General features: G+C 42.5%; 1 protein-coding gene across 2 annotated transcripts; it reads right to left on the bottom strand.

Moving 5' to 3' along the window:
- Positions 1–1,507: 1,507 nt before the first annotated feature.
- On the bottom strand, positions 1,508–7,845 carry LOC148034239 (lysine-specific demethylase JMJ27-like). 2 transcript variants are annotated; one of them, XM_087679209.1, is made up of 14 exons: positions 6,806–7,845; positions 6,453–6,616; positions 6,249–6,363; positions 6,020–6,149; positions 5,870–5,927; positions 4,621–5,338; positions 4,202–4,531; positions 3,788–4,045; positions 3,425–3,701; positions 3,099–3,334; positions 2,858–2,930; positions 2,685–2,770; positions 2,485–2,604; positions 1,508–2,363 (listed from the first exon to the last, which is right to left on the bottom strand). In XM_087679209.1, exons 1-14 carry the CDS (start codon positions 7,493–7,495, stop codon positions 2,295–2,297), a joined length of 3,324 nt encoding a protein of 1,107 aa, XP_087535335.1. In that variant the 5' UTR covers positions 7,496–7,845; the 3' UTR covers positions 1,508–2,294. The 2 variants fall into 2 exon arrangements, with proteins under 2 accessions (XP_087535335.1, XP_087535336.1); XM_087679210.1 differs by lacking the exons at positions 1,508–2,363; positions 2,485–2,604; positions 2,685–2,770; positions 2,858–2,930 and having other exon boundaries at positions 3,153–3,348.
- Between the last annotated feature and the right edge of the window lie 4,316 nt (positions 7,846–12,161).

Genomic DNA, 12,161 nt, shown 5'->3' with positions numbered 1-12,161 from the left:
TGTTTTGACTTTCTTCACAAAATAGGAAATTTCTCCAATTTCAACCATGTTGGGTCAATACTATATGCCCCCTTCAATCTTCAAGGAGATTCTTGATGAGGATCTTTTTGACAAGCTTCAAGTGTACAAAGAAGATTATATCTAGTATACAGAGAATTTTGCAATTGGTAGTAATGTGCATTACAATGATATTATTCAAGCAACCAACACTTTTAGGACAATCCTTGCTGCTAGAGGTGGAGTCTAATCAATGAAGAGTTTAGGAAATATCAAGATAAATGTCCTTAACATAAGGAGACATTAAATAGAGAACCTAAGCTTGTTGTGCCTAAGTGTATTCAAGGTTAGTGAGCACCTAAGTTTATCCCATATAAGACATTAAATAGAGAACCTACGCTTGTTGTGCCCATGTGTATTCACGGTTAGGAGAATACTTCATGATTCATTTAAGAGAATTACATCAAGTTCATCTGTAAACATTGTAGATGTGTTTCTTCCCAAGATTCGAATAACCTAACCTCAAATCTACATGATAATGGTACTTCTTATACAACAACCCTATTTGTCGTACTTGGATTAGTTTGTGTTTTGAAATCAATGGCAACATGTGAAGAAGATAACAATGGCTAATAATCATTTATTCAAACATATAGAATCTTGATTATATATAATTATTGTCTTATGTCTCGAAGTTCTTTCATGATCTATATTGACATTGTAATGATTTGATTATGTTTGCCTTATTAGTGAACACAAGGGGGAGGTTCGTTGAAAAGCATGAAAAGTAAAAATAATCTAATTTAATAGAAACCTTAGTTGCTTGTGATGAGGATAATCACATAAAATGATGTTTCAAAGCAAGCAAGACACAAGAAAGGAGCAACCTTGGATTACTAAACCAAGATGGCCTCTTCTACAATCAAAATTTCCAAGAATCCCAATCATAGGTAGGTGGCCACACATCTACAAAGATGCATGTATGCACTATGTTGAGTTCCACATCCACACTTGTGCTTAAAAGATATCCATCCACAAAAACAATGGGCAACATGCTTTTTGCACTCTATACCAATGCTTAAGATGTCTCCTAGAGACTGAACCCAACCTATCAAAGATCCATAGGTCTATTGTTAATGCATTTGACACCGAGGTTTCTACAACATTGGTATCCACAAGGGAGGAGACATGGTATGTTCTAAACCATGATGAGGGAGAGCACAATCCCCACCTTTATAAATTCTGAAGTGTGCCACCTTTGCACCATACATGTTGTGTGACACTAGTGTAGTACCATGTATGACTCATATAATTACTTTTTTCTTCATAAAATGACTTGTTTCCCCAATTTCCTTCACAAGTGAGCTAATCATTGGTAGCATTTTGATCATTGCAACACCACTTGCATCAAAACTATGCAAGAGGCATGGGTAGCACAAACTCAAACTTCAACAAATCTCAAGTATGCATCATCACTTACAAGAATAATTATCCAATGTCAACAAATAACTATGGTTACTCCCATTGCATTAGATGTTGGATTTTGCATTTGGAGATTTAAAGATTTGCACAAAAAGCATGACAGCATTGCACTAACTCCAACTCTTTGCTAATCATTTCCAGATTAAAGCGAGGCTTTGTAAGTCTTAGTACCCATCTTTCATGTACACTTACTATCTAAAATACTAGTGTCAGAACTAAGGATTAGACCTATAGAGAATACCCAGTAGTGGTGTGTAAATTAAATATAATTTTGTACAACCTTAAATGTAACAGCACCATCGAATTTCGTGAGGCAACACAGTCCCATTGCTCACAAGAGATGGAGATGTCCCTAGCTCACAAGAGAGAGGAGGATAGAGACCTTCCTCGCCTATCTTGGGCACCAACCATGTGTTACTTCACAGGCCAATGTCCATCCAAGAGCCAATGCGTCCACCATCGTTTATGTGCAGAGAGCCCAATCTGTGGTGTGGGGGGCACTTAACTGGCATTCACGTAGTATTCGCTTGAATTGCAAGCTGCTCAGAGGCTCGAATGGATGTGAACGTGGCTCTCTAGAACCTTGGCCAGTGCGTACGTCGACAAACTACAAAAACTCTGCTTCACAGAAGTTGATGTGCACTTCTGCATATCTGGAGGCTGGCTACACACATCAAACATGCCAATACTCCACAAAATTGAGGCCCAAAAGAGTGGGTTTCCAACACAAACAGTGGACAACCCACACCTCAGAGCTACTGGATACACAAAGAAAGTAGACAAGAAAGATAAGAATCGTGCAAGTAAGTGCTCTTTCAGAATCCTCCAAGCTCAGCAAGTTCCTTGATGGCAGACCTGGCGGCATGCATAGCCATCTTCTTCACCTGGAATTCAAAGGGAAAGTTGTTAGATATGCCTGAAGAGCTTCAGTAAAATGTTAGCTGAAACACCTCAGAAGAGATTGATTTTAACTCACATTCACCTTGTGCAGCACAGAAGGCATACCTCAAGCTTGTCTTCTTTAGCACGATGGTCCTTTGGGAGCAGACGATACTCCTCAGCCAGACGAAGGCATTCATGTACATTCTCGGGGGAAACAAAGTCTACAGCCACCTTTATGCAAGACTGCAACCAGAATAACATTTTGAGGCTTTCAATCAAGCTCTGAGTATGCCTAGCTTTCTTCCAAGTGAAGACATCCGTACCTTCAGGTTTCTGACTTGATGAGGGCATCCAGCCGGTATGAACACAGCCTCCCCAATTTGCTGTTCAAATGTCCAAGGCTCAACCCCTGCCACCAATTAAGCCTTAAAGGTGACATATTCTCATAACAGCCATAAAGACCTCGCATGTTTTGACAAGGGTCAGGTCAACTAACCGTATTCCTCCTTGAGTCTTTTCTTGTGTCCTTCATCAACAAATATCGTCTGGTCATGAATTGGGTTGATCATCTGCAAAAAATTGCAGTAAATCATGAATTGGTTTGATCGACAACCAAGCAAATTTGCCTCAAAGCATCATATATGAACTGGTACAGCAACATTGCCAAAAGCTGCACTCTCAGCAGGCCATAAGCCACTCTTCACAGCACAGATGAGAAGTCAAACAAACACACTTACATATTCAAGGCATTTCTCCTTGATATGCCGGAATTCTTTCCAGTACTTGATCAGATACTCTTGCAACTTTGGCACATCTTCACGTCGGAAAATATCCCACAGGGCACCCCCACTAATTGATGCTGGCTGTGGTGTTTTCCATCGTGCTCCTGCCTCACTATCAACTGGAAGGCTTGGTTTTGCAGTGCTTTGATCACTTATACATCCACACTGTTGTTTGAAATTAACTGAAAGACCTGTTTTTCATTGCCTGTATTAGCCACTTCTCAAAGAGTTAGCTTTACATTGCTTGAATCAGCTCTACATGATGTTCCATTCTTCATTACCTGTGCAAGTGCGCTCTCCTTCTAACAGACTCTGTTTAGCAATGCCTTCTTTATCTGTATGAGTGCTTCCTCCATCTTGTACTTTCTTCACTGAGGTATCAATTGCAATCTCTACAGCAGAGACACAAGAACCATCAGGAAGCTCCACATCTTGGAGCAAATGCTTGGGTGGAGGGATAAATCCATGTTCATCGTTGAGATGTTCTTCGTAGGAACCGTCTTCATCGGCAGCCTCTTTCATCCTACTCTCCCCTTCGGTAGTGAGGGAGCTGTCTCCCTGCAGTAAAAATGCCAAATCACATTGTAGGAGCAAGATGGATATGCTACTTGAGCATTAAGGATACTTTAATAAATGATAATCACCTTGCATTTCGAATCAGAGGGAGACTCAGAATCTATTTTAAACATTCCGGAATCCTTATCCAATAAAGCTATCTGCTTGTTGAGAGTAGTTGACACAGCAGCAGAGGTATCATTTTCCTCTTGTTTCTTGTTCTGTCCTATGATCCTTCCTTTTCTCTTTCTTGATTCCCTCTCTTGAGACTTCTTGTTATACTTCTTAATCTTTTGAAGTTGTAAATCTGAGAGCTTCACCACTGATGTATGAGTGAGAACATTGACCTGCAGGTCAAGTTAGCATGGTGAACAACAAGTTATGAGAGTCGGCATGGCATCATTCAGCAAGAAACAAGACAATGCATCAAGTTGAGCAACAACACAGTGAATAAGAGTGGCATGAAGCATCCAAAAACACTGAGCACTGGAGCTATTCAGTACCGCATCTGACATGTCACAGTGGAGCTTTGTCACAGAATCACCCCTCCCAAGCTCCTCACGATAGCCATAGGCTATATAAGTCTTGGGACCCAAGTCCGGCTTAGCCACAGTCTTCGGAAGCTTGGATGCTAGATTCAATAACCCTTGAGAAGGATGCGTGTAGTGATGAAATGGCAAAGCACTGATGAACTCTGCACCATGGCGTGGCAATCTTTCATGGAAAAAGTTGGCAGGAGGCCAGTCCTTCAGCTTAAGCATTTCAGGCCATCCATCTCTGTGTGCACGCCCTTCTTCATAACCTTTAAAGAACTGATGAATATTGATCTCCACCTAAAGCACAGAATAAGAGGTAAAATGAGCTTGCAGAAACTATCATCAAGCACTGTCAGTGCAAACACTCCAGTCTGGGTGATCTTTACCTCACACCAGTCAAGACAATCAAGAGCTTTGACAAACTTGCTTTCTTCCACAGACTTGTCCTTGGTCTCTCTGACAGCCCTCCACATGACCATGGGTTCCCAGCTCAAACCTTTGGTTTTTTCAAGCACATCTCTCACAATCACAGGCTCACCTCGGAGCCAGTGCAATTGAAAATGTTGCAGGCTATATTTATTCAGCTCCAAGACTGAAGGACAGTAGACATAGTTGTCTGGAGAGCCCTTCCTGTTTGCTGCAAGACGCAAGCTGGAGGGGCTAGAAGGCTGCAGTTGCATATCTTGAAGTTGGAAACATGAGCTGCAGGTCCTGGTTAAGTCAGGCCAGTGCGGCAGCTTGCCACATGTTGCCTTCTCCACATCAACTGCGAGCTCAGAAAGCCAATCAGCTTTTTCCACGCGCTTTAATGAGAGGTGAGGTGCTCCACAGCCGCCCCTCCCTTTGGGTGGGCAGGGTACAGCACCGTCATCTCCCAATACCCATGGCAGGAGGGGTCCTTCATTATCTAGATTTATGGACTTGTGACCTCTTGACTGCTCTCTACGTGGTTTTGCATTGTAAAATTTAAGCATGGAGAAGCTTGCTTGCTCACCAGCCGGCTGCTGGCCCTGGCAAAGCTCCCGACAGCATGCTAGGCACAAGTCATACTGGCAGTTTGGGCAGCTTCTGTACAGATCCACAATGGAGGCATTGCAGTTGTCACTGCCATCAACCAAAGAAGTTAATCCTTCTTGACAAGGCCACACAATGCCAATACCTATACTGACAAGCACAACGCAACGCCACAAATGTTATCTAACAGCGCGCATGCTTTTGGTACCTGGAAAGGAAAGGAAAGCAAAGCATGGAGTAGGTGGATTGCAGATATGGAGCGCACAAGCATACGTGCATGAAGCTAAACAATGTCCAATAACTTTAGCTCTACTACATGGTTATGCCCCTTACCAAGGCCACATATGGAACAGTTAACTGCTTCAACTAAAGGACAAGCATAAGTACCAACATTCGATCAAAAATGGAGTTGCAAGATGTTGCAACAAATCCATCGGCAAACTAAAAGAGATTTGCTTCTCGGATAGTAAGGGAGTAAGCAAGAACTTGAGCGCTGAGCGCATCCATAATTTTTAGAAATGTGACCTTGTGCTACACCTAAGATAATCTACAGCTAAAGAGAAAAGTGCAATGATGGCAATCCTCATGGCAAAAAACAAGGGAAAAGGAAACAATACTGACCAGTATAGCCTCTCATCTGACTTGAGCTCTGACCACTCAATTTCAATGGATGCTCCTTCTGCATATGGAGAGCCCAGATAAATGAATACCAACTTGCTCTAGCTAGTTGTTTAAGATAACCAAACACATAGGCAGTCATGTTCTGCTTACTATTATGCCTTAGCTCTTGTTCTACTTCCTCATCCTGTTCCTTCTTTAGTTGGATCAGAAGAGGAGCAATGTATGTCAGCATATAACGAAGAGCCGCTATTCTCTCTGAGCGACTTAACTCCAGTTTCTCCTGGTCAACCACGGGCATAGATTGAAGCTTACATTGGGCACATCACTTGAAGGCATTAGATCTAAATACCTATGTAATCAACCAGTTGAGCAAGCCTACCTCTTTCAAACTTGAGTGCTTAGGGATATTCATGCGCAGGCATGCCTTGCAATTGCAGTTCTGTCTACAGACTGGGCAAGCCTCCCTGATGTCTTTCCAGGTGAGCGAAGGATACCTTTGCATCACCAAAGACAAGTTCCCATCAACAAAGAGTCCAGATGAATAAAAAGTGTCAACGGTTTACATATGGGAATGCAATCTTACCATCTAGTCATGCAGGGCATACAGTAGCGCTTGGTGCCACACTTCTGGCAGACCACCACCTCCCCTTTGTCATTTCTTTGACATTGATGACACATTTTGCTGTTCACGTCAAATTTTCCCTTTCCTTTTCTGGTAGCATTTTCAGAGGATGGCCTTGTGCCCTCCTGCAAACTCACAAAAAAACAGAGACCCCTCAAAACCCAATGCTTCACAGGTAGAATATATCACTTTACTACAGAATCTCTCCATTCTTTCCAACATCAATGCTTTCCAAAAGGAGCTATGAGTCGGGACAGTAGACAGTCAATGCATAGACATCAATGCAATCAACCTTCGCATATGCACCTTCTCACCTTGCATTTGGGCTCATTGAGGGGCACTTGCTTGGTTCCAGAAGTCAGGGGCAAATTTCCATTGGCAGCAACAGACTCGTTTGGAATGAACTGACTATTTTCTTTCTTGAGGGCCTTCTTCCTCCTGGCATGAGCTGCTTTCTTCAGTTTCACGTTCACATTGCGGGTTCGGCTCTTGACACTTCCAAGCATGTAGGAAGTGGTAGAAACATTGTGCTGCTGCAGCAATGGTTCTCTGTTTCTCGCGAAGCTCTGCATTTCATGCTTGGCAGCCCTTTTTGACTGATCCACTTGTGAAGGCTTGCGAGTTTTTCTGTTTGGCTCATGAGTAAAATCATTTTGTTCCATTGCTTCCTCATCTTCTTCATCTACTGTCGGCATCATAGCGTCCTCAGTAGCATTGTCTTCGAGTGGGGAAGGTTGCAGCATGCTCTTCAATGCTGCATTACCAGGAGACTTAACAAGTCCTTCATTATTAGCAAGGTTTCCATTGAATTCTTTTCGACGTCTACCCGGTCCCATCGAGAGAGTCAACTTCCGTTTCTTTCCTTTCCTCATCAGCTCATACTCGTGGTGTTTCTTGCAATACTTCATTCCCTCCAGGACCTGTGCGGCGCACCGCCAATCTTTGCCATCATTTCTCGTACAGCGCACGGTATCCGGAAGACAGCAAGGTATCTTTTGCGGCATTGCTTCGACAACGACGTCTTCTAGGTTATGCCAGAGATGATGGCACAGCAAGCTATATCTAGGCGGTGCAGCTTGTCTCGGATGTTCTGCAATCAGAGGAGCACAAAATATGGTGATACTGGAAGAGATTGTCTTCGTTCCTTGCGGGACTCGATGCAGAATAGAGCGAGCGAGTGTGTATATCTTGTTTTGCGATAGGAGCTCTCTCTGTGATCATGGAAGAAGCCAAGCATTCTGTACACCATGGAAGAAGCCAAGCCCGAGGTTTCGCTGAGAGAGAGAGAGAGAGAGAACGCGGGAGAGAGAGCCCACAGATCGAAGGTTCGCTTGTAGGTACTTTTCTTTTTCGAATTTTGACAACCGCTCTGAAACTTTGGAAGAACATCATCATCATCAGCAGCAGGCTATAATCCGGATTTTATGAGAGCTAAAATTATTCCGCGAAAATTAACTTTTGAACCCATTTAGCACCCTCGTTTAAGGGCCGGTTCACACTATGCGGAAGGCCATATAAGTACAGGCTTGTGATGCCGACGTGTTAAAAAACGATTAGTCAAGATGATTTTCGCACAAAGATATACATGTTGGACCTTAATGTGCCTTGCCAATAAAAACGAGCTGCAAGATTTGAACCCCTACCAAAATAATGTGGGCCTTATACTACCACATAAACCAACAATCCAAGCAAGAACTTGTGATTTTAATGGCTAAGCCATCAGATATATTCACAGACAATGCAAAGAAAGTGTGCATCCGTCCGCCATTATTTGAATCGGACCTAATGCGAATAGAACGATCGAGCGAGCATGCAGCGGGGTGTCTACCCCAAAACACTTATGCTCCTTACACACCAACACGCTCACACAATTCTAGGTTTAAAAAGAGGTGTTTGTCAGCCACGTGCCACAATCTCATAGGTCGCACAATTTATGATCGGCGGACATTTTAAGGGCGGGGAATCAGGATCTCCCTTGTCCTGGAATCTGTCCAACCCAGCCACAATCTCATAGGTCGCACAATACACAATCAACGAACACTTTAGGGCGGGAGATCTCCCTTGTCCTAGAATCCGTCCAACCCAATCTACTAAAAGACAATACCTTTACATCAAAAAATGGCTTTTATGCTTGACAAACTTGAACCCTTACAAACCAACTCAAGGCAAAGTCTTAAAACCACTAGGCCATCCATGACTTCTTGTTAAAGGTAGACACAATTTGGTATGTAAAGAGATACACGGACACTTTGCACACTACCTTGGTCGTCCCCAATGCAATGTGTAACTAATTGGCCGTAGGCGCGGGTTACACACTACTTCGAATAATCAGGGCAGTGCAAAAAATGAAAGGGCAATGTCGCTGAGATGTCAATTTCTAATTACATCCACTTTACTCAGGTGTGACAAATAGATTTGGGCAAGGAAAGGTGCACAAATTCTCCCAATGTGGAAAATGTCAAATACATTTATTCAAAAAGGTAAGATATGGCTAACAAGGATTAAACCATGATGACCAACCTTTGTGCAACATCATCCCTGTAACCACCAAGCAATAGGCGTCAACTTTGGGTGCACTCTATTTTTGTAATATCCCCATTATTTAGTTTATTTTAATAAACAATGTGCTTTATTTATGAAATTGGCTTTATTTATGAATATAATTGTTATTATTAATAAGGTATTATATGCCAGTTCATGGAAGAAAGACTTGGAAAATCCTCCCAAGACTAGCTTATTAAAACTATGTTTGTAGTATAGAACAACAAAAAGAACTAACCTAGTGGATAGTCACTTGGTAGTTAAGTGCACTTGGGTGAGGACACTACCGGGATGGGTGACCTCTTAGAATGATTTTCCTACAAGCTAGTGGGATCTTCTCACGCGCAGCCAACGGCGCCAACGAAGCCTTCGTAGCCCGTTGCCAAGTATGCCAAGGTTAAGATACCAAGGTCTATGCCTTGGTCACTGCCTTGGAGTGACGCCCGCCCCCGGCCACGCGTGCACAATGCGGTGCCCGCCCATATCTATTCACGCTACTAAAATGGAGCCCCTCCCTAATGCCATCGATGACATCATAAAAAACGCTAAAAGAAAGCGTCCCCTCTTTATCATTGATGACGTCATCAAAAAACGCTAAAAAGCAAACGTCCTCTTTTTACCCCTCCCCCCCCCCCCCCGGGTTTTTATATAAACAAGAGTAAAACGTCACGTCAAGAACATACACAAACACACAACGACCCATGCAAAAGTCTCTCTGCTGCTATTAACATGATAAAGCTCTGCTGCAATCAGCCGACTCTCTCTCTCTCTCTCTCTCTCTCTCTCTCTCTCTCTCTCTCTCTCTCTCTCTCTCTCTCTCTCTCTCTCTCTCTCTCTCTCTCTCTCTCTCTCTCTCTCTCTCTCTCTCTCTCTCTCCAACCCTATGTGAAAGTGCTGCCCTAACCCATCAAGCTTCTTCCTCCATGGCTCTCAAGTCAAGGTGCTGAGGGAGGTCATGCTCAGAGAGCTCCCCAATGCAACGAAATCACCCCTACTGATTGAGGGAACTCAACACAATGTTGAAGCACAAGCTAAAGTTAACCTCGAATCCATTTAAACCAAAGAACTAGCCATCCCACAACAAATCGAGGTTGCGGGTATAAACTGTAATCATGATGGATGGCCAAACGGAGATAATCATGTTAGTAACTAAGAAAAGGATCACGATTAGTTAGAACTTACTTAGACTTGTAAAAGCATGTTAGTATTATCAAATGCTTTTTAGGAAGGGACATGAAAATTGATGAAGGGGATAGATTCTATGCATCGCATTGACAACTAAGTTAAAATGTCTTATGGGTATGACTGCTTTTGGATTTGTGAATGATGAGTTATGGCTCTTATAATTTCGAGCTTGCACAGCCGGACAAGTTGTGGATTGTGGTGGTTCAGGACATTAGGGTCCCCAACCCAATGCTCCCATACACTTTGCGGAGTGTGGAAAAACTCACTTGCGGATGGGGGTCCTACGCTCCCAAGGGAGGTAGGTGTTTTTGGTTTTTAATCACTCAAGCACTTGAGAAGGCAAAGGGCTGAGTGGTAAGTGCCCCTATTATGTAGGACAGCTCCGAAGGCTCAAGGAAGCTTAGAGGGGCTTCAAGCCAGTAAATTCCCTATTGACTGTGGATGGAGTGCGATCACATACAGCCCAATCCCGAGGAATTGGAAGGTCCTATCCTATACTGGACAATGTCTTTCTGCAGAAAGACGGTTTTGTATTACTCTACGGAGTGATGATGAAATAAAGTATCCGATTTTCAAATTGTTTGTTATGTGCTAAAGATTGAGATTAATGAGCCCAATTTAATGAAGTAATAAAAGGAATGTAATTTTATATGTCCAAACAGTGTGGTAGTATGCTTTACTAATTAGAAAACTAAGCAAACCCATCGAGGAAAGTGGGAGGTTTCAATCCTGATGATTGGACGCCTATGGCTAGGTGGACCCGATAAGTCCAACACTAGATAGAGTTGATTAGATTGTGACCCTCCCAATCCTGTAGGATTAATTATGGGGTTTAACACCGTTTCAGGGGGCCGAAGCTAAGATTTTACCTTATGGGCAGGGGAACCGAGTTGCACTCTCCCCCGTCTCTCCTTCTCTTTGAACCAAGTGCGGTGTTAACCTCACTCTTGCCTTCGATTGATTACAAAGTGGTCTTTCTTAGGTGGGCATTAGATTGCTATTAGGGGTGACTTGTCCACGCTTCCCCTATGAAGTAGAACTAAGATTCCCATGCTCAACTAAGTCCAAGGTTTCCCATGGGGAGACGGGATGGTGATGTGTATGGATATGAAGTTCAGTCAACTACTTGAGGACTCCTCCGATTTTGTTGGAGGAGGCACCTCATACGTGGTATCAGAGCCTAGGTTTCAAAAGAACTTTTAGTGTAAGGTTAAGTAGTCAACATATAAAAGGAATTAATAAAATAACCACAATTGTTTGAAGAAAACTGTTGTTCAATATCTTGCACTAACACTAGCATACACATTGTGCTCACATGAACTTAGTGATGAGGAAGTTGCACGTTTGCAGTATATTTTTCCCATCATGTATAAAATAGCCTTAGAGTTGAATAATTTCTCATTCTACGATGCTATATTTGAGATAATGGAAATAATCTTTATTCCTCCAATTATATTGTAACCCCATCCTAACTCATGGTACATGAGAGATTTCTGGCTAAGAAATTAGTCACATATGGAGATATATTGTGGACATAACATCCTTTTTCATTACGAGCTATGGAGGATTCGATGGGCTGAACAATTAAGGATAGTTAAGATATACCTTTTGTTCAATGCCATTGTTGAATGGTTACTAGACATTGAGGATAAGCCTATACTTGAAACATTGTGGGTATATCGAAAAGTATTACAAATAATACCATCCAAGAGAGTTGTTGTAGTGTCAAGAAGGCCTTATTTTGGTAGTACGGGATGTTTTGGTTATCCCCTAGAGCCACCACGTTATGTTGTTTGCCATATACATGAGAATCCCCCAATATATGAGAATATAGACCCTGATACTTTCATGAGGAAATGATTCATGAGATGATGTATTGGTAGATCGTAGTATGATCAAATACATCTTTGTACGTACTTTTCATAAATATAAAGTCTCGTTATT

This window comes from Lygodium microphyllum, chromosome 6 (assembly GCF_053477565.2).
Source record: "Lygodium microphyllum isolate KBCC chromosome 6, Lygodium_microphyllum_v1.1.10, whole genome shotgun sequence".
Lineage (NCBI taxonomy): Eukaryota > Viridiplantae > Streptophyta > Polypodiopsida > Schizaeales > Lygodiaceae > Lygodium > Lygodium microphyllum.
The sequence above is the reverse complement of the archived record's forward strand: the minus strand, read 5'-3'. Positions and strand labels throughout refer to the sequence as shown.